This window comes from Myotis nattereri (assembly GCF_964212035.1).
Source record: "Myotis nattereri genome assembly, chromosome: 5".
Classification (NCBI taxonomy): domain Eukaryota; kingdom Metazoa; phylum Chordata; class Mammalia; order Chiroptera; family Vespertilionidae; genus Myotis; species Myotis nattereri.
The window spans coordinates 18,744,724-18,767,435 of NC_138080.1; the positions used below are offsets into that span (position 1 = coordinate 18,744,724).

At 52.7% G+C, this 22,712-nt stretch overlaps 1 protein-coding gene across 1 annotated transcript in view; it reads left to right on the forward strand.

Moving 5' to 3' along the window:
- Positions 1-22,712, forward strand: part of ELL (elongation factor for RNA polymerase II) — a 63,528-nt gene that overhangs the window by 32,343 nt on the left and 8,473 nt on the right. The window contains exons 2-7 of the mRNA XM_081093114.1: positions 4,526-4,573; positions 10,800-10,921; positions 11,277-11,440; positions 13,589-13,854; positions 17,736-17,860; positions 22,015-22,111. Coding sequence (XP_080949240.1) covers positions 4,526-4,573; positions 10,800-10,921; positions 11,277-11,440; positions 13,589-13,854; positions 17,736-17,860; positions 22,015-22,111 — 822 coding nt within the window. The remainder of the gene's footprint in view (positions 1-4,525; positions 4,574-10,799; positions 10,922-11,276; positions 11,441-13,588; positions 13,855-17,735; positions 17,861-22,014; positions 22,112-22,712) is intronic.

Genomic DNA, 22,712 nt, shown 5'->3' on the forward strand with positions numbered 1-22,712 from the left:
GGCTCATTCTTTACTGTGGGGGCCATCCTATGCACTCTGGGTGCTAGGCAGTATTCCTGCCTCCACCCACCAGGTGCCAGAAATACCTTCCTTCCTAATCAAGTCATGACAACCAAAAGTGTCCTTTGGGGCAGAATCACCCACCATCATGAGTGTAACTCTGTGCCTTACCCACTGGCTTTCTGTGAACCTGTAGCTGGACCTGGACATGGATTTCATAAGCCACTTCCTATTGCCTCATCCTTTAAGGCTCTTCTCCATGGGTAGAGATAAGGGGATTCTGACCATCTTGAGTTCCTTCTCATCCTTGACCCATCTTATGGGAGAGGGTTCTTAGGCAGGCATTTGTGCCTCCTCCTATGGGGCCGCCCAGCTCCCTGGCTGTCACCTATCCTGTACGCTCCCCATTTTCTCTCACACGCATGGCCGTCTTTCCTACATGGCTCCCCCTCGCCCCCCCGGCCCCCCGCCAAAAGGGAGCTGCCAGGGGGCCAAATGATTGCAGGGCACAAATGTTCCTGCCTCATTGCATTGAGGCCTCCTTACTACCTGCTCCACTAGGCCTCCCTGCTTACTCCCTGGCTTGGCTGATGTGCGGCACCAGCAGTGATCCTTGTCCTGAGCAGCTCCCAACTTCATCCCCATTTGAGACTAGTGGGAGATGGTACATTGCCATGCGGGGACCTGACAGGTGCAGTGTGGGGGCTGGGCTTCCTGGGCTAGCCTGCTGCTCAGGAGACACTGCATTGGATGGCTTAAAATCGGGTATGTGTGACCTTTGAGCCTGCATTGGCAATGACATAACTCCCCCTGCCCCTGAGAGTCTGAGGAGACTTGGGGCATTGTTGTGATGCCTGAAGTGCAGCCCATTCAGGTACCAAGGTCACAGGTGTGGAGGCAGCAGTGCAGTGATAGGGGTATCCGGGGCAGTTATACCTGGTGCCTTGATAATTTTGGTCTGAGGGCTGACCCAGAAGCCGCTGAAGCAACAGGGAAATGAGTACAGGCAATGTCCAGGCCAGTGCATCAGATCCTGTTGGTCCTAGGATGCTGCCTTCTGTCCTGCTGCGTAGATAAGGTAACAGGGCAACACTCCCCCACCTAACCTCATGAGCTGTCGGCCCCTGCAGGGAGCAGCCAGCCAGGTCATGATGGCCATGTTGCCATGGGAAGCACCTGAACCTCTATGATGGGGTGATGCTGGTCCTACCGTGAAGGAACCTCTGATTTGGGCTCTGGCTGCTTGCTCAGAAGACACTGTTGGTGCCACACCCACCTTCTGGGAGCCCGCAAGTTTGAGCCCGGACACCACCACTGCCTTTCGTTTGCACCATGCCTTCTCACATTTGGTTGTGTGTGTCCCAATCTTGCACGTCGTTATTCTTATCTGTGTCTCAACTGTCAGTGATCTTTCACAGAAATGTAACTTACTCTTTCATATTCATAGAGGGGTTCGCCATGCCCGGTGCTCTTCATTGTCTGTGAGATCCTCATGTCCATTTGATGTCACTCCCTCCTCCTGAAGAACTTCCAGAACCTTCCTTGTAGTGCAGATTTGCTGTAAACATACTCTCGGCTTTTGTCTCTCTGGACACGTCTCTATTTTACTTTCTCTTTTCACTGGATATAGAATTCTAGGTTGGCAGTTTTCTACCCTCAGCCCTTTGAAGATGTACCTGCTATTGTTAATGGCTAGACAGAAAGCCTGTGGGGAGTCACCCAAGTGCCTGTGTGAGAGTAGGAGTGAAATACTCTGTTGTTGAGAGGGACTTGGTCCTGCTGGAGGGAAGAGACACCAGACAAGCCCATGTGGCCAGGAGCCTGGCTCTATAATGACAGCCAGGCTGCGTGGGGACATGAACTTGAGGCCAGCCCTCCCAGCATTACAGGGAAAGTAGGGGCTTTCAGGCCTCTTGCCTGACTTCTCCAATGTCAAATGTGTCCTTCTCATTGCCCTTGGGGGATGAGTGACCTTGAAAGAAAAGAGTCTTCCAGAGAAGTTACTTGGCAGCTATGAAGCCAGTTAAATGCTTCACTGGATGGCCCACAGGGAGTGTGTGGTTGGAGGAGGGTGGACCAGCATGTGTGAGTACTAGGGCTGTCCTGGTGCAGCTCCTTCACAGGAGATACACCCTGCCTGCTCCTCTCCCTGCTTATCCTAAATCCAGCCTCAGGGAACCATGGCGTCTGGAGCTCAGAGACCTTGCTGTGTGTATGGCACACACGGTGCTTGAGGTAGCCCCTGCTAATCCCTGCACCGAGGTCTGGGCTGAGAGATCTGGGGGCGAAAGAGCCAAGACCCATGTGCCCTCTGCCACTGTAATGTCCCAGATTTCTGCCCTGGCGTTGCACTTGCTGTTCCTTCTGCCAGAAACAGTCTTCCTTCCTGGTTTTGATGATCAGGTGTCAGCAGAGAGCTCGTAATAATGACAGGCAGGCTACTTCGAATTGCCTGTGCTGCGGTGTTCTCATGTCTTCTGCTTCCCCTCTACCCACATATATCACTCTTGTGTTAAACGGGCGGACAGATAGGAATCTCTCCCTGCCTGTTGCTAGAGCCCCTGAGTCTTCAGTGAAGGTCCTCTGTGGGCCTGATCTGCTGATCTGGCACATACTGATCTGCTTTCTGTCTCTTTAGCTTTGCCTTTTCTGGACACATAGATAAATGGACTGATACAGTACATGGTCTCATATGTTGCTGCCTCTCACTTAGCCAGTGGTTTTTAGGTTCATCCATATTGTGTCCATCAGGAGTTTGTTCCTTTTTATTTTGGGGTGGTATTCTCTTGTTTGGGCATTTGGATTGTTCCTACTTTTCAGATACTAAGAATAATTCTGCTGTGCACATTTTTGTATAGGTTCTCATATGGACGTATCTTTAATTTCTCTTGGCTAATTAATTCCTAGGGGTGGAATTGCTGGGTCATGGAGTAACTCTGTGTTTAACATTTTAAGAAAGCGCCCGACTGTTTTTCACAGCAGCCACACAGTGCACGTTTCCACCAGCCGTGCGCTAGGGTTCAAGGGTGTTTGTCCTTCCTGTGTAGCCATTCTGATAGGCGCACTGAGCGCCTTCTCACCTGCTCAGTGGCCATCTTTTCACGTCTTTAGCCGAATTCCAAGCAGAGGCCACTTACATGTTGCATCTCCAAGGGCCCTGCCAGGACGAGACCCTTATGGGTGGTGTGTTTCTCATTCTTGACTGGCAGCCTAGGCAGGGGTCAGGTCAAGGTCCTGGGTCGGGTCCTGAGTCTACTTTGAAAGGAGCCTGACCCCTGTCTCAACAGCACCCTGGCCTCTGGATGTCCCTTTCTGACAGCCTAGCAGTGTGGGACGATGTGTTTAGAAGTTTGGGGTGGTTTCTGGGGCATCAGATCCCATGGAGGTAAGTGCTCGTGCATGGAGTGACCCCTCGGGTCTGCTTCAGACAGCAGAGTCCTTTGAGATTCTCAGCAAAAGAGGAGGCTCCTGGTAAACAGAGGGGTTGCATGTGTATCCCTCATGTCCGAGCTAGCTGAGCTGTCTCCCCCACATGCCCACAGCCGTCAGCCCCGTGGCTGATGGACCCGCCTGTTAAATCCCGGCTTTGCCTGTTGGTTGTTTCTCCCCACGAGGGTGGAGTCACTCCACTACTCAGAGCTACTCCACCTCCCCAGGGCATGCTATGGGCCTGACATTCTGGGTGGGGAGCTGACAGGCAGCCACTCAGGGAGGTACTGGGGTGGTAGGGAAGTATCCCTTACTCTAAGTGGGGCCAGGGTGGAAGCCAGAGCGGTGGGCTTGGTGATGGAGGTTTGAAGAGCCCAGTACCCCAGTGCCATGTGGAAGAGGCAGGGTCCTATGGGTTTGGGGGATGAGGGAGGGGGTCATGGTGACAAGCCAGGGCCACACTACTACTGTGGTGTCTGCTACTCAGAAGGTGGGTGCTCTAGGCCCAAGGTTAGAAGAGGAGGTGCAGCCCTCTATCTGTATTCATATTCTTTTAAAATTCCACCACAAGGTGATGTCTGAATACCTGAAGCTTGAAGTATTTATTTTGAGTTTTTACTATTTATTTTTTATGACATTTGGAAATTCTGCCACTCCTAGCACAGTGACAAACTGCTCTAAACTGTGACATGGGAGCTAGGCAGGTTTTGGGCTTCATTCTGCCAGTGGTGGGAGGCCAGAGCCACATCATCAGCCTGCCTCCTGGCCAGTGATGCTCGCCCGCCCTGATTTCCATTTGGAGGCGGTGTTTGTGAGGCAGGGTGGTCTGGGCTGGTGATGGGTTTGGGAGACCAGTGAGGGGCTGCCCACTGCCTGTGTCTCCACTCTTGGCCACTCAGTGGCCCTCAGCCCCAGTGCCCATGCCAGTCAGGGAACTCATATTGATCCTTCAAAACCCTACTTTGGTGACCTTTCCTGTAGTTTTCAGATGTTGTGTTCTCTCTCACCTTTCCTGAGCTCACAGTCTTTACCCTGCTCCTTAGCCAACCGGATGTGAGGCTCTGGATTTATCGGTATCTTTTGTGTTTTTTTGCAGGATTCTGTTTCACTGAGACCATCAATTCGATTTCAAGGAAGCCAAGGGGTGAGTCGTTTTTGTGTTACTCATATGTGGAATTGTGGGACTGGTTCAGTCCAAGGCCTGTCATGACTTGTTGGGCACAGCAGCATTTGGTCCCATCCACCTCCATTCCAGCCTCCATGCCAGGCTAAGCGCCGCCTCTAGATGTGCCCAGTCTGGTCTGGGGCCCACAAATGGTCATCTGTGAGCAGAAGAAAGGTATCCTGTCTAGCACCCCCCAGGGTCCTTCCCTTCCTTCCTGTAGCAGATTTCCTACTTGGCTCCCAGGCCCCAATACGCATTCTGACTCAGTCTCTGAGCTAATTCAAAGCTGTGGCCCCAGAGCCCAAGCAGTGTCCCTCTATGGACCCAGGACCATGGGTGTTTGTCTCATTTTGGTACTGAGTTGGGGAGTTACAGAAACTCAGCACCCCCATTTTATTATGAAATGTACTTTATTCTAAATGAACATGTTAATAGAAAAATCAGGGAATGAAAGAAAGGGCAAGTTGTTCACAATCCTTGCCCTCCGGTCTTAGGACACTCATCAGTACCTCCCACCCACCAAACACTCCTTGGAACACTAGTTTTTCTTCTAGTCTTTATTACAAGTCTTTGTTTTTTTTTTTTTTTGTTTTTTTTTGTTTTTTTTTGTTTTTAAATATATTTTATTGATTTTTTACAGAGAGGAAGGGAGAGAGATAGAGAGTTAGAAACATCGATGAGAGAGAAACATCGATCAGCTGCCTCCTGCACATCTCCTACTGGGGATATGCCCGCAACCCAGGTACATGCCCTTGACCGGAATCGAACCTGGGACCTTTCAGTCCGCAGGCCGACGCTCTATCCACTGAGCCAAACCGGTTTTGGCAAGTCTTTGTTTTTTATCTCAAGAGTTGCCACATGTGTCTATGTCAGTTTCCACTTGAGAGATCTGTGGATTTTACCGAGCCAGGATGCTCCATAGAGGAAGCCTGTAGGACAGTGATGGCGAACCTTTTGAGCTCGGCCTGTCAGCATTTTGAAAAACCCTAACTTAACTCTGGTGCCGTGTCACATATAGAAATGTTTTGATATTTGCAACCATAGTAAAACAAAGACTTATATTTTTGATATTTATTTTATATATTTAAATGCCATTTAACAAAGACAAATCAACCAAAAAAATGAGTTCGCGTGTCACCTCTGACACGCATGTCAGAGGTTCGCCATCACTGCAGTAGGCGATGGCGCGTGTGCAGATACAGAGATACCAGATACGCTTGTGGGCAGGCAGGGGCCAGTGCCACGATGCAGCGTGCTTCTTCCTTCTCAGGGAGACTCACTCTCCCTCTTCACACCTTCAGCTGATTGGGAGGGGCCCACCCAGACCATTGAGGGTCCTCTCCTTTATTTAGAGTCAGCTGGTCTGGATATCTGCAGACCACCTCCACACACACCCAGATTAGCCCTTATGGGGGTCACTGGGGCTGCGGCCTGGCCGGGGACACACAAACTGACCAACACATTGAAACCAGTGAAGGTTGGCAAGACACCCAAAGGCCCAGACAACCCCCACCCCCCTGTGGCTTCTTGAGGACATCTGTACCTTCATTGGCCCCATCAGAGTCTTGTGGTTACCCTTTATTCTTCTTGAGACATTTCTCCAGGGGAGTCGGTGGGGCTGCCCTGGTCCCTCAGCCCCTGTGGGAAGATGAGGCCAGTGCACAGAAGGGGCCACTGAGGGCAGTGTTTACTTTCCACTACTCACGGATGCTCCATGAGGTTCTCCTGGGCCATGCCCTGTGTCCCCCGAATTCCTACGGAAAGCCCGAGAGCCACATTCATTCTAGAAGTGGGGTCTCACCACCTTAGTTTTAGAATCATGTTTTGTCCACTTTTTCTTCCTCCTTGGCTTTCTTTTGCTTCACAGAGTATCTAGAGGAGTTCAGCATGGAGGCGCTGTGTTGCAGCTCCTGGCAGTCCAGACCATGATTTTTCAGCAGGAGGCTCTTCCCTGTGGGAGCCTGTGTGAGGGCTGGATGGGCTGTGTGACGTGGGGTGTGTTTTTTCCCCAGCTTGCTACATAGAGTCAGGCACTGGGTCTGCCCCCGTGACGTCTGTACCTCCTCCTCTTCCTGGGCATTGATGGGACATGTCCCCCTCCCCCCCAGCCAGGTGTGAAAGGCTTGGCCTGGTGCCAGGCTGCATGTGCACAATCACTCAGACTGGCAGGGAGGAGGTAAGGTGCCGTGGCTCTCTCCTCCCACTTCTCCTGGTCACTCCATTGCATGCGCACAGCTGGGCCTACATGTTCCTGAGAAGTAAGGAGGGGTTTTGCTCTGTGCACAACATCTGCAAGGTTGGAAATGGAACAGGATGTGGGGTGTGCATGGGGGAGCAGGAGGCCAGTGGAGCTGGGTGGAACAGGCTCTTTAGGGACATGGGCTGCTTCGGTGTTCAGGGACCCACTCCCCAGAGGTCCATCAAGCTAACAGACTGAAGATTGAGACCCTATCTGTAGGCTCCTTAGCTGGGGGACCTTGGCCAATTTCCCCTTTGTCCCTCAGCCTCTACAAGATAGGGACCTTGTTCACCGAGAGCAGTGGTCGGCGAACTGCGGCTCACGAGCCACACGTGGCTCTTTGGCCCCTTGAGTGTGGCTCTTCCACAAAATACCAATTTCTGCGCATGGACCACAAGTTTCAATCGCACTGTTCGTGCGCGCCCGCACGTGATATTTTGTGGAAGAGCCACACTCAAGGGGCCAAAGAGCCGCAGTTTGCCCACCACTGGCCTAGAGCAAGCATGTCAAACTTGCGGCAGGCTGCGAGTTTGACATGCTTGACCTAGAGGGTCTTATGTAAATTAACGTAGCTTTAGGAGAGCCAGTGCACTCCCTGTGGCACAGGATGAGCTCACTCTTGGCTCCTGGTGCTCTTCCCCCTCAGACGTGAATGTGGTTCCCCTGGCATCGCTGGCATCGCGGCACAGCATCAGCGTACCTCCTGGGTGGCTGTTGGGCCCATCCCACCACCTCCCAGCCCAGGCTGGCGCTTGCTGCCAGACTGGCCCTATAGCACCCTCTGGTGGCCACGGTCGCCCTGTGCACTCTGCAGCATTCACCACATTCCTTGGTGAGCTAGGCCTCATCTGAATGTATCTGGCCTCCGGGACTGTGTCTTCCGGAGCAAAATACTCACCTGTCCATTTTTCGGGTACGTTTTCACATCTGTGTTCTCTGCGCTCTCAGGGGCACTGAGCTAACTCACTGGTCCTCTGCTGTCAGGGGGTCGATTCTGAGTTGTTAGCCCCTGGCAGCTGGTAAAGCACCCCGCCTGGCCAGCCCTACTGCAAAACTCTTCAGTTGAATGAAGAAGGAGAGGTAGGGTTTTGTCCTTGGCGTTTCCCTGGGCTGTGGTGGGAAACCACCACAAAGGTCCGTGACCAGCCCTATCAGACCTTGTTCTAGAAATTGCAGCTCTAGAACAAGGTCTGATAGGGCTGCTCACAGACCTTTGGCCGGTGTCTATGTGTGTAGGAACCATGTCTATTAGGATGTGCTCAAGATTGAGCCACAAGGTGCTTGTTGCTGTGTTATTGGTCCCAGGGATAGTTTGGAAATATCTTAAAAATATCTCTAGAATGGGGTTTATGAGTCTGGAGACATCGTACACCAAAGTTGGGCAGTTGAGACCTTAGGAGCCTGGGGAAAGGGGGCAGGTGAAGGCGGAGCATTGCTCTTTTGAGCCCCATGGAGAAGGAAGAGAAAAAGGTGCTTAGAAAGGGCCCTGGGTATCTGCCAGGCCAGCAAAAGGGGCTGCTTTGCTCCTAGAAGGCGTGCTTAGCCACAGTGGTAACTCTCCCCAGAATGGTTCCCTGGGAATGAAAACGATGAAGACACAGACAATGGGGCGGAGAGGGCCTGCGGTAGGAGGTGGGGGCAGGCTGGAGGGGGTCAGTGGGGGGAAAAGAGAGGGCATATGTAATACTTTCAACAATAAAGAATTTTTTTAAAAAATATTAAAATATGATGAAGAAAACTGATGGTTCCTGATAATCCTTCTGGCAAGAGCGGACCTGGTCAGTGGTGTTTGGCTCCCATATCCACCTGTTTTCCTCTTTTTGCCTGAAGGACTATCCAGTGCTGCCCCCCACCGTGTTGCTCCCGCCTCCACTAGGGACTTGATTTGTCTCCAGAACTCTCACCTGCACCGCATACAGTGACCTGGGGGAGGGCAGTGGCTGACTTGGGACAGATTTCAACTGGAGGAGGTGAAAGGCTTCTGGCCAGGACCCCACTAACTGCCGCAGGGGAGCCAGCACCCCCTGCAGGCCTCAGAGGCACTCAGGGCATCTGAGATGGGAGAAGTATGTTTATTGTTTATTGCTCGTTTTTCTGTCACACAAACACTTGTCCCCATCCCCCATAACCTGGTGTCAGTACTGCCATCAGACACATCCAAACCCACTACATATACTCAGACCAACTGGTAGCTCTGAGACTGTCCGGAGGGCACATTCATGGCTGCTGCATTTCAGGCCATGTCCTGGAACACATGCCTAGCTCCCTGGCACAGAGTCAGCTGCGCATTCCTGAGCTGTTTGTGCCCAGCTGGATGGTTTCCTTGCTGGTTCCCAGAGATTGGTAATTATTAACCAGCAACAAACCATTAACCAGAGGATGCCATAGCAGTGGTGCCGCTCCCAGCACACTTTCCTCCCACCCCCAGCTATCCTGAGGACACTGGCCACAAGCACCTGTTCACGAGCCAGGACCAGGCTCTCCTGAGCATTATTTCAAGCCCTGTGTCACCCACTGTCCTGCACAGACTGGCCTCTGGGCTCAGTGCTGGGCCCTCTCCTACTCCAGGACACATTTTGGAAGTGGGCATATGTGCCTAGTGTGAAGGCCCACACAGGGTGAAAGGGTTACAGTGCATGCCCGGGGGAAGCACGGTCGCTGCTCCCTGCTCCAGCTTGGGTAGGGCATCTGCAGCGTGGTGAGTGGGCCTCTGCACAGGGGCCCACCGTCAGCTCTCTGCTGGTTACAGGGAACATTCTGAAGCTGTGATGAGTGGTTTCCTACACCCGTGTCCTTGGGCAGATGTCTGCCCTGTCTTGATCCAGTGTGAGCTGTGCCTGTCATGGCTGTGGCTGCATAGTTGCGGAGTTCCGTTTCCCACCTGCCTATATGAGTGGGGTTGAGTCTGCCTCACGGCTGCTTGAGCTGGGGGGCGGGGTAGGTAGGGTGGGAGCTACCCAGGGCCACCAGCACCTTAGAACTCAGGCCAGATTCCTCTCCCTTCCTCTCAGGGGTGACAGTTCAATGGGGACTGACACCCTCTGCGGCCACTGCCCCCTGAGCAGATATGGGCAAGGAAGGAGGAGCCACCCACATCCAGCCCAATTTCCCCAGAAACTGCTTTTTATTTTGCCAACTGGTGTACAGGCTTCCTGCCATGTTCTGGGCAGCTGCAGGCTTGGTGTGCACCCGGCTGTGGTTGCATCTCCCTGGTGACCCTCAGAAGCCTTGTTCACAGCCACAGGCCAGTGGACAGACACTCAGGTGGCGTTTGTATCCCCACGGAGGAGGTGGAGAGGCCACTAAGCGGAGCAAGGGTCAAAGCATCTTGGCTGCCCAGCGAGCCCTGCTGGCTGTTGACATTATCTTGTCTCATTCTCTCCCCGACACTTTTTTGTTGTTAATCCTCACCTGAGGATATTGTTTCCATTGATACTTAGAGAGAGCGGAGGGAAGGGGAGGGAGAGAGAGAGGGAGAAACATCGATGTGAGACACATTAATTGATTGCCTCCCGCACGTGCCTTGACTGGGGCCGGGGATTGAGTCTGCAGTCAAGATATGTGCCCTTGACCAGTGGCCCTGCAGTCTGTGGGCCAATGCTCTAACCACTGAGCACCAGCTAGGGCTCATTTTACCTTTGAGGATGTCCTTGGCCAGATCTGCCCTTTTTGGTGGGTGAGGAAACTAAATCATCGCCCAGATCTGGGTTCGGTCCCTGCCTCCACGTGTATGTTCCCCGCTCTGTACTTCTCAGACTGTGATGCCATCACCCTTCCCTCTTACATGGGAACAGAGGACCCTGGCATTACTGGGCACAGGTGTTGGGGACCGGCCTAGGGCCCTGTCACTGCCAAAAAGCAGAGGTGTTTAAAGCAGAGGTGGACAGCTGGGGTCCAGCGGCTGCTCTGTGCCACGACCCCCTCCATGCTTTGGACTCTCAGTGATGCCCCCTTGTCTCCGTGCAGCACATCTCCATCCCGCAGCCGGACTGCCCCTCAGAGGCTCGGATCTTCTCCTTCTACCTCTCCAACATTGGCCGTGACAGCCCCCAGGGCAGTTTTGACTGTATCCAGCAGTACTTATCCAGGTGAGGCCACGAGGGACAGCCCTGCCTCTCCAGCCTCCCCCCTGGGCCCCACCCTCCTGTGGAAGTGTTTGCCCACCGCTTTTGGCCCAGTACCTCCTTCTCCCAGCGCCCGCACACCTCGATTGAGCCCCTCTGGCTGCTTTCATTGTGTCCAGGGTGTAGGTACTTGCATTGTGTCTCTGGCCCAGGGGCCTTGGACCCCTTGTTTCTTCTGGGTAAAGATGTGCCCTGTGGAAACCATACGTCTACATCAGTGCTGAGCCCTGTTTCCTGGTGGGGGCTGGGGGGCTTGGGCCCAAGACCATATCTCCGTCTCCCAGGTGTTCATCTTAGCTCCTGGCCCCTTATCTTACAGCCATGGGGATATACACCTGGACTGCTTGGGTAGCATCCAGGACAAAATCACAGTGTGTGCCACCGATGACTCCTACCAGAAGGCACGGCAGAGCATGGCACAAGCTGAGGAGGAGACACGGAGTCGGAGTACCATCGTCATCAAGCCCGGAGGCCGCTACCTGGGTGAGGATGGGAGCCAGGGGCTTCAACTGTGAGGGCTCCACTTGGGCGGGAGCAGATTATGCCTGACAGGCAGCTGTTGGGGGAGTAGGAGGCATTCAGAGCCTGTCCAGGCCAGGAGCAGGAATGATGGGTAGCAGAGGTGTCGTCCAGCCCCTGAGCAGGACCAGCCAGGCCCATGTCTGGTCAGGAAGAAGGTCCTGCCAGTCAGCTGGGGGTTATGCCATCTGCTGCCTCCCAAATCCCCAGGTGGACTTAGGACCTAAAACGAAGAATTTGAATCCCTGGCATCTCTCCCAGGCCACAGTCTCAGGGACCTTTACTGGTCAGAGACACAGACATACTTCATGAACACAGGGTGGCCATATTTCCTCTGGCCACCACCCTTGTTCTCACATGCCCAGCTGACTCCTCACCAAGTCTGAGATGCCTAGCATGATACAGGCCACCAGATGCACCCCACAGTGGCCGGCTACTGTGCTGGGGCCAGCGAGTGGCTGTCGGATTGAGAACTGGAAGGAAAAGCATTGATCCTTGCTTGCCTGGAAGGCTCCAGCAACTCAGCATTTGTTCGGAAATAATTTTGGTGAAAACATTAAAAATGTGATTAAAAGTACAGTTTATTCAGAAAGCTCATCATCCTGTTGCAGCCTTCTCACCTCCTAGACCCAGACGGAGTTAAAATGTTATCAGAAGTTATTCCCAGGGAAACGGGCATTAGGCAGAAGAGGAATGAACCAGCTTACAGCAGATGAGGACCTCAATGGCGTTTTTCTTTTTTAAGAAATGGTGGGAGGTTTCAAATACCCTCAAAGAAAGCCTAGTTTCCTTTGCTTGGCAGTGGGGTTGGCTCTGAATGAAATTCCAGATGTCTGTGCAGGAGTTTGTCCTGCTGGTCAGTGTTTAGCCCCAGTGGACATGGCTGCCCACCACTGGGGTCAGAATCCAAAAAAAGCTTCACCTACTTGCTTTCACCGCAAGATGCAAACATAGACATTCATAGACATCTTAGTGAATTTCTGGGTCTTTCAGCCAAAAACTTGGCCAAGATTTGTCTTATTGGACCATTTTTTATATGATGAGAAATTTTTGCAACAGTTTATATTTTAGTGGAAACACTCATCTCACCTCCTAAGATGCTGTCCGGCTGTACTTGGTCTCTCCCCATCTCATGTCAGCCTGTCAGCTGGATCCTCTAGGGACAGAGTCAGGCCCTACCGGAAAGCCTGAAGATGGGCTGACGCCCTGGAAGGCCTGCAGATTCACAAAGCGCTTCTTCCTTTCTTAATCTGACAAATCAGATTAGAGGGATAAGAGCAAAAAGAAGTCATCATGGAGAGGTTTTTGGCCCAAGGATTTAGGGCATGTGCTGACCTCACTCAGCCATCCACATTCCCTTGGTGTCAGGGGTAGCATCCAGAACAGAATTAACGACTTCCTCCCTCGAGAGCAGTGCCTACTGGCTCAATGGAGGGGAAGCCATGCTGGACCCCATTGTCTCTACCCGGAGAATGTCAGAGCGGCCTGCTGCCCCCAGGACTCTAGGCACAACCATGTCTGCCTGAAGAGCAAGCACTTGGAGCCACAGCTGGGGAGCTGCTAACACCCACTGACCAGCAGGACAGTTCTGGGTTCTCCAGAGCAGCTGCCCAAGCAACCCTGACATCTGTGTTCCCTACTTTTCCATAAAAGAGAATGGCGAATCCCATGGGACCAGCACAGGGCTCCAAAGCATAGTCTCAGGGGACGCCTGCCTTGGCAGGTCAGGGATCTCCCTCCATTTAACATCAAAAGGACTCAGACCAGCTCCTTCTCCCTGTGGTGGTCAGCGTTTTCGGTCCCCAGGATTTAGATTGCCCATGATGAAGTCACTTATGGCTCTAAACATACCTGTACTTCCTTGCTGCTCCCGTTACTGAGCTTGCAAGTTCCCAGTGAGCTGTGTGTGGTCAGCAGGTGGCGCTCTCAGCCCCCCTGGATCTCCAGCTAGCAGGCTGGGCTGGACACGCTGGCTTGGCAGAAGGGTGATGCTGTTGGCCATTGCTTTCCACACTCAGGAACTCGGCATCAGCCCCAGGCAGTGGGACACCATGGCCAGCCTCTCACCCCCTCCAATTCTTAACTTATCTATCACCCTGGTTCTTGTTGCAGGCAAGAAGGTTCAGTTTAGGAAACCAGCCCCAGGGGCGACGGAGACTGTGCCCTCCCGGAAGCGGGCAACCCCCATTAACCTGGCAAATGCCATCAAGAAAAGTGGTGTTAGCGGGGGCGGTGGGGTATCTCAGAGGCCGTTCCGTGACCGGGTGCTACATCTTCTGGCACTGAGGCCCTACCGGAAGGCTGAACTGTTGCTGCGGCTACAGAAGGATGGCCTGGCGCAGGCAGACAAGGACACGCTGGACAGCCTCCTCCAACAGGTGCATGCTTCCCCAGGGCTGGCTGGGGTGGGGTGGGGTGGGATGGGATTCAGCCAGCCTATGAGCAGCCTCTACAGACGGTCTGGACACACACCCTGTTTCTTAACACCCGTTAGCACAGGCAGCGGGCACTGCACAGGAGATCCAAGACTTCAGTTGCACAAGCTTTTTAGAATTGAGTGAAATCAAGGAAAGCACACGTTAGTGAGGGCCCCTCACCAGCTATGATCCCAGGCAGGAGGCTTCACTTCTGTACCTCTAGATTCCATCTGTGGCTGGGGCATGGCTGCAGCACCTCTTATAGTGCCTAAGACTTACAGGAGGATGCTCTGCCTGTAGGAACATGGTGCTGGCAGGTAAGCCTACTACTAAGAAATAGCCTGAGCTTTGGAGCAAGTGAGGTGAGCCCAGTCACCTGCCTGAGGCCCTGCCCTGGTTCCCAGGGTTCCAGGAGGTAGCCTGAGGACCTCTAGGAAGCGAGTGGCTTGCTCTGGCTTCACCACATCAGCCAGGCCATGCTGATGCCACTGCATTGTGTTGCTGTGAGGACAGTCGTGCCAGCACCCGAGGAGGAGGTGTGGTCGAGCCTCTCCAGGTCCCCTCTTCCAGCTCACCTGTTCTTCCTACTTTCCGCCTCCGACACTCTGGGCACTTGGCCCGTGCCTCTTGTGGCAGAGAGCCCATGCCGAGATGGTAGCTGTATCTGAGGATGAATTTTCATGTTTGCCGAGTTCTTCAGTGGGCCTCTAGGTGTTCATTTTCCCTTCCTCAGTGCAACCCGAGGCTCTTGTGAACCATGCAGCATGTTTGGTAGGAGAATGTCAGCACCCATGCTCCAGCTGGGGTCCCTCATTACCCCTAGCCCCAGAGAGTCATGGTAAAGGGTAGGAGTGGGGAAAAGAGGCCTCTACATTCTTCCCCCATGGGAAAGTTGGAGCTTCATTTCATGCATGGTTGTAGATCTGGATTGGGCCCAGGCCCGCCCATTATCTCTGAGGGCACCCATTATCTTCATTTAGGAAGACATCTCCTGTGTTCCAGGGGCCTTGGTAATTGTTGACACTTCACATCACCAGTATATCAGGGGCTCCCATGTCACTCACTTGGCACCCATGTGTGGATTTGGCCTCCTGAGGCACCATCCCCAGCTCATAGTTTGTGCTGACAAGGGCCAAGCAGTGCTTTTTCTCCACGAGAGTTCGGGAGTTGGCTCAGGGGCTTGCCAAAGCTTCCAGGAAGCTGTAGAACCAGAGTCAACCTTCCCAGGGGGCTCAGTTCCTTAGAAAGTCAAACGTGTCAGTCTTGTCCTCACAAATTAAAGGGAAGCACATGGAAGGCCCTTCCCCCGGGCTGGGTGCCCCCAGAGCCTTTCTCTGTAGCACAGGGAGACCAAGGTAGGGCTGAGGGGAGTTTGATGGAGCTGTCACGTGTGTCAGGACTGAATATACAGGTGGGACCCATGCCCGCCCCTGGATGTGCCTGCAGCCCTCACTGCTGTCAGGCTTGACTAGTCTAGCTAGCTGCTAGACCCTCAGCCTCTTGTGTGGCGTTCTTAAGAATGCCCTCACTCCCACTCTCCCCTCTTGCCTTGCTTATGCCTGAAATGAAGAAGAAACGAGAGACCCTCAAACCCAGAATGTGAAACTTAGCTAACTGAGCTCACAGGTACACCTGAGGTTAACCCTCAGAGCGGCCCTGAGACATGGCAGGACGCCAGGCTCCGTTCTCTGCAGACGGTCTGGGGGTGCTTATATGGACCGGCCTGGAGCAACTGCTCTGTTTCTTATCCCCAGACGCTCTCGTTGCTCCAGGCCCTTCTGGAACTAGAGAGGCACCGTTATGGGCTATGGCTCCTCCACTCAGCTTGGGTTGTCGGCAGCCTCCTGGAGGTAGCCCAGCCAGCATCTACAGGCAGAGCGTCCTCCTTGTGCCTGCTCTGATTTCTCCTGAACGGCCCCATCTGCCTTGTGCTTCTGTGTTCACTGCCCAGGTAGTTCTCCCCAGTGATTGTGGGGGGCAGCAGGGCCCTGTCAACTGGGGAAGGGGAAGGTCTTCAGCATCCTGTGGGCGGCACCTTGCCTGGGCCAGTCAGCCTCCCCACACGACCAGGTATCCCGTGAGCAGCACTGACAAAATGGCATCCCTCAAAGGCACCTCTCTTCCTTCTGTGGAAACATTGAAGGCACCTGTCTCCTGGGCTGGCTGGGCTTCAGAGAAACCCATAGGCTCGTCCTCATGGGTGGGAGTGTTGACAGGTTGGACATGCTTCTAGAGCAGTGATGGCGAACCTTTTGAGCTCGGCGTGTCAGCATTTTGAAAAACCCTAACTTAACTCTGGTGCTGTGTCACATACAGAAATTTTTTTTATATTTGCAACCATAGTAAAACAAAGACTTATATTTCTGATATTTGTTTTATATTTTTAACTGCCATTTAACAAAGAAAAATCAACCAAAAAAGTGAGTTCGCGTGTCACCTCTGACAACGCGTGTCATAGGTTCGCCATCACTGGTCTAGAGAGTATTTGAGTGATATATATTAAAAGCCATAAAAGGCGTTCAGAGCCTTTGACCCATTAATCCCGCTTCTGGGAAGTTGGCGAAAGAAAGAACCGTTGCCTGCCTGGAAACGCACACAGTGACGTCTGTTTATGCTACAGAGAAACGGGAAACACATCCGCATCCAACAAAGGAGAGATGTTTGCATAAATCATAGCGTGGCCATTCGGTGGAATATTATTCAACTGTTAAAAGTATGCCTGTGGCCCTGGCTGGTATAGTTTGGTTGGCTGGAGCGTTGTCCCATGCATCGAAAGGCTGCAGGTTCAGTTCCCGATCAGGGCACATACTTGGGTTGCAGGTTCGATCCCTGGTTGGGGTATGTACATGAGGCAGTCAGTCAGTGTTTCTCCCTGTCCCTCCCTCCCTTCTCTCCAAATAATAAAATATATCCTCTAGTGAGGACTAAAAAAATCCTTACCAGATAATTTCAACATCTGAGTAATCTTAGTGTTGGCACCAGATGATGGTCTTAAAAAAAAAAATGCTCCGTGTGGGAATCACTATGACATGAAGTCCTCTTAGACCCAGTAATAGGGAGAAACAGCAACACATGCATGTGTAGGAGACCAGGGCGCCCTTCAAAACTGCAAGCACCCTTAAGGCAGATGTTCAAAAACCCATCTTCAGAAACCATCTTAGAGCCCAACTCAGCTTTCCTTAACCAATGGGAGCAGAGCTGGCTGGTGCATGGGAGGTGGGCTCAATCTGGCCCCTAGAGGCGCCTCTTGCCGGCACCCCCAGCCTCTGCTACTCTGCCTCAGGAGCTGCAAATCCTAGAGGGGTGTCTTCATCCATTCAGGCTGCTATTGCGGTCCCATGGACTGGGCAGCTCAAACAACAGACATTTACTTCTCACAGTTCTGGAGACTGGACTTGCAAGATCAAGGCGCTGGCAGATTAGGTAGCTTTGAGGGACCCTGTGGTGATGCATCTTCACACTGTCTTTACATGGCAGAAGGGGCAAGGGAACCTCTTTTATAAGGAGACTAATCCCAATCATGAGGGCTCCACTGTCATGATCTAAACACCTCCCAAAGGCCTCACCTCCAAATACTATCACATACCATAACATGAATTTTGGGGACACACACATTCAATCCATAGCAGAGGGAAGCTGATGATGGGGTTTATAAATGGTAGCCCCCTCCCCCCCCTTTTTAGAGCCAGTCTGGCCCCTAGCAGCTGTAAGAAGTATGCATCTGGACTTAGCGCAGAGGAGCTGGGGGTGGGGTGCTGTCCTCTTCCCTTCCAGGACTGTGTCTGCCTCCATGCTCCCTTCCCTCCGGCTTCCCACAAAGTGACGCTGGCTCTGTGTTGCAGGTGGCCAACGTGAATGCCAAGGATGGTACTTGCACACTGAAGGACTGTGTGTACAAGGATGTGCAAAAGGACTGGCCTGGCTACTCAGAAGGGGACCAGCAGCTGCTAAAGCGCATGCTTGTCAGGTAAGGCCACCTCTCCTGGGCCTGGGGTAGATCTCAGGGTGCTGGGTTGGCCTTGTCTAGTTCCAAAGGCTTCAGCGCTGAGAGCTGGGTAGAAAGGCCCGTGGGAACTCTGGCCATCTTCCCCGTGCCTGGACAGCCCACCTTGGCCTCCTGTTGGGGGAAAGGCCAGCCCCCGCTGTGTGGGCTGGAGAGCATACATCATTCTCCAAGGGCTTCTGCTTAGGAGGCTGTGCCTTCTTCTTAGAACCATTTAAGAATGTGAAGCAGACGACACAGAGCTCCCCGCAGATGTGACCTCTAGGAGGGACCAGAGGTCAGGAGTGGCCTAGGGGGCTCTGGGAGGAGTGGGTAAGCAGCCTGGTCAGCCAGTGATTGATTCCTTCTCTACTGATGCTGGATGAGCACTAATTAGTTCTTAAGTGATTTCTCAGGGACCTGGAGCTCTTTATGGAGGTTTTGTTTGTTTTTTTCTCTCTTTTAAGTTCAGCTCTTTAAAGCAGTAGTAATTGCATCTGGAAAACAAAGCTGAGTTGGGGCCACTCTAGGTGAACCCCAAGTTCCTCCTGAGCCCTGCAGGGCACTCATCCCCGAGCTACCAGGCCTGAGGTCCCTGCTCTGGCTGTCCAAGGTTTCTGGGTGCTAGGGTGCTGAAAGGAGACAGTCTATGTAGAAGACACACCCTCCCCCATGTCCCCTCTCTGGCGATCTGTTGCCCCAGCTAAACATGTTAGGTTGGCACTGTCCCCTCTGCAGGTGTGTTCATTCGTCACATAGTTTTTGGTAATAAAGGTCCAGTGTTGAAACGGCTGGTTATGCCTACCCAGGTGCTTTGAGGTGGCAAGGGGCACTTGAGGGGCACAGCGAGGCTTCTGTCCGTCCTTTTAGAGCCTCTCACCAGATGCCTAAGTTCCCAGACCCCAGGGCCTTGTCCTCACTGAGTTTCCAGGAAGGGGCATGGCTGAGAGTTACTAGCCCATGTGCATGTTTCCATACAAGTGTGTGTGCACGTGTGTGTGTATGGTCAGTAGGAAACAGCACTCAGAGGTTCCCCACCCAGCCCTGTGCACACATCCACAGGGACAGCCTTGCAGGTGATCTGGGGCAGGGGAGCAATGTGGCCCCCCAGAGCTGAAAACTTACCTTGTCCTTCCTGTTCTTGTGTGGTTGGGGAAAGGTCTCACTATTCTTCCTCCTGCTTCCTCTAGTTCTGCCACTGGGGCACTATGCTCCTAGAGTCTCTTCCCATTGTCTTCCCTATTAGCTTTTCCCTTTTTTTTCTTTTAGGGGGTTTCTTTGGCTTCTCCCAACCTGTCCTTTTGGCCATCATTTCTAGTTCCCAAGAGTCCTTCTTATTCTCTTTTTGTAGCATCATGTTCTTTTATTTATTTTTTTAAATAAATATGTTTTTATTGATTTCAGAGAAAGGAAAAAAGAGGAAGAGAGAGAGAGAGAGAAACATCGATTGGCTGCCTCTTGCACGCCTTCTAATGGGATTTGAACCCACAACTCGGGCATGTGCCCTGACCGGGAATTGAACAGGCAACCTCCTGGTGCATGGGACAATGCTCAACCAACTGAGCCACACCAGCCGGGTGTATCATGTTCTTATCCATGGGAGTGATGTCATTTTTTATTTACTCTTAAGGATATTTTAAAAAAATAATAACTTTATTGAGATACAGTTCACTTAACACAAGTCACCCATTTAAAGAATACAACCTGCCCTAGCTGGCTTGGCTCAGTGGAAAGAGCGCCAGCCTGGGGACTGATGGGTCCCGGTTTGATCCCGGTCTAGGGCATGTACCTTGATTGCAGGCTCAATCTCTGGCCCTGATCGGGGGCGGTGCAAAGGCAACCAACTCATATGTCTCTCTCACATGGATGTTTCTCCCTTCCATTCTCTCTAAAAATCAATGGAAAATACCCTCGGGGGAGGATTAACAACAAAAAAGTGTACAACTCACTGGTATTTAGTGCATTCGCAGTGTTGTGCAGCCGTGATCTCTAATTCCAGAACATTTCTGTCACCAGAGGAGGCTCCTCATTAGTAGTCCCTCCCTCATTGCCCTCCCCTGACACCTGGCAATTCGTTTGCTCTGTCTGTGGATTCGTTTGTTCTGGACATTTCATGTAAATGGGATCATACACCAGGTGGCCTTTTGTGTCTGGCTTCTTTACTCAATGCTTTTAAGGGTCATCCAGGTTGTAGCATATGTCAGTGCTTCATTCCTTTTTATGGCCAAATAATACTCTGTTAGACACATTTTGTTTATTCATCTTTCAGTGGACACCTGGGTGTTTTCCACCTCTCGGTGTAATTGTGCTGCCATGAACATTTGTGTCCAAGGATTTGCGTAGACATGGATTTTCAGTTCTCTTTAAACATAAACCAAGGAGTGGAAGTGCTGAGCCACATGGTAATTCTGTGATTAACTTTTCAAAAACCACTGTACTCTTTCTCAGTGACTGCACCATTTTACATTCCCACCAGCAGTGTACAGAAGTTCCAGTTTTCTACATCCTCACCAACACTTACTTTCCGATGTTGTTGTTTTAGTCTAACTATCCTAGTGGGTGTGAAGTTGTATCTCATGTGACTTTGATTTGCATTTCCCTGATGAAGAACGATGTTGAGCACCTTCTCATGTGCCTATTGGCCATTTGTATATCTTCTTTGGAGAGATGTCCATACAAGTCCTTTGTCTTTCTGAAGATACTAAGTCTGGTGTTTTTGTTGTCGAGTTAAAGTTTTCATCCTGTAACAGTCCTTCCTTTCAAATGAATTTTTCGGTCTGTTTTGGAGCCTGACATTTGTTGCCTAAAAGCCCCACGCTCCTCAGGACTTTCCTCTGGGCGGCTCTGACTCCTCTGGAGGCTTCTGTTTCCTCCTCTCCCAGGGCCACACGTCTGTCCCTCCTGTCCAGGTGTGGCCCAAGCAGCCCCCCGGCGCCCGGAGAAGGCCCAACCTCCTTCTCTCCTGGACATGCTGTGGGCCCTGCAGCAGACCAGGGCCCAGAGCGGGGCTGCCCAGGAACAGCCTGGTGGGAGCTCCTCTGCGGTCCCTGAGGCTACACCCCCTCCCTGGGCCTCAGGGTTCTGTGGCCTGGGACTTGGTTTTCTTGGACCCTATATTTCTGCTTTAGTGTTAAATATTGTTATTCTCTTGTTCCCTTTCCTCTTCATGACTTTTTGGTGGGGAACTTGAGAGGGAAAAAAATGCCTGTCCTTGGTTTTTGATCTTTAACCAGAGCTCTGGGGGCTTCCCGTGGCTGGACAGCAAGCCTGCCCCTCCTTAACCACAGGGATCGTGTTGCCTAGTGAGCACCTGCGTGTTTTGGGCACCTTTCCTGTGGCTCTCCTTGCATTTTGGGCCTCGGGCAGGGGATAGCAGCAGTGGTTTGGAGTGTGGCCGTTGGTCAGGGAGGCAGGCTTGCTTGTAACTGGTTGGAGCAGCTCAGACGTGGTCCTTGAACCCTGGACCTCAGTCTCCGTGCAGGGCTGGAGGAGGGCCCTCAGCACCACACGCAGCACCAGGGTCACCATCAAGCTTTGGGGTGTCTGTCTCTTTTATCCCTGGCTGCATTGTTTTGCTCAGGTCCAGGTTGGCCAGTAGCCACCCCTGTCATCCATAAGGAGGTGCTGTGGCCTGTGCTCCCAGGTGCTGAATCCAGGAGGCCTTCCTGTCACAGACCAGGGTGTCGCAGTTCTCTTCTGTATTCTCTAAAGTTCTGCGTGAGCGTCATTATTAGGGCAAACAGTTGAGTGGCCAGCACCCCAGTATCCCAGCTTCCATGGGTAAACAGTACAGACCTGGAGTGTTTGGTCAGTTGTATATGGTAACAGGAGTCTAGATGAGTGGGTGATCAATTGATCCTTCTCTGGGCACAGGACACCCAGTGAGGCAGTCCTCTGGGCAGTGAGGCCACAACCAATGGGCAGCTCTGGACAAAACTGGGATGGGATGTACGCCGCAGCTCTGCCCACCAGGCCTGACATACCTGTTACGCTCACCCTCCTCTGGTTCAGGGCACCAGCCCTTCCCCATATCCCTCGGCAAAGGTGGAAGTGTGGTGTCAGTGCAGAGACAGGTGGGCCTGGGTGTGCCCCGTGGGGTACTGCTGCAAGCCACCACCCACCCTGATTCTCCTTCGCAGAAAGCTGTGCCAGCCGCAGAGTGCAGGTGGCCTCCCTGGAGACCCTGCTGCCGCCAGCCCTCCAAGAGAGCATGGGAGCTCAGTCTCACCCCCCCAGGTAGGAGCAGTGGGCATGGGTATGGCCACATGGAGATGCTGATGCTTGTGGAGGAGGAGGGAGAGTGGGTCTCAGCCAGAGCCAGTGGGCCTGACCCAGTCTTGGTGTTTGGGGAGCCTGTTGAGCTCTTGGCTCAAGGCTGGGACATTTTCTTCAACGAATGAGCAGCTGTCTGGCTTCCCCAGGCGGGAGGCCTGGGCCCAGGACCTGGGTGTGCTTTCCTTGGCCATCTTCCAGTCGTGTGGCCAAGGGAGCACAAGCACTGGACTGCCCTGAGCCTCATGTTCTGTTGCCTCTCAGGCCTGTCATGAGTAAAGTCCTGTGTGCTGGCTGCAGGACGGAATGGCACCTCGTGGGGGCCCTGTGAGCAGTGGCTGCTGCCATTGTAGTCAGTAGTCAGTAGTCAGGAAGGGCAGCAGCGGCTGGATGGGGGCAGCGCTCACCTGGCTCTGACTGGGGTTCTTTGGCTATACCCCTTTCATTGCTTGAGCTTTTTGGTAAAAATTGTCCCCACCCACCTTTGTGCTCTGACTTGTGAGTCCCACATTCGGGCCCCTCTCCTCCCCTCCTCCTCTCTCTCCTCTTCACCCGCCTCCTCTTC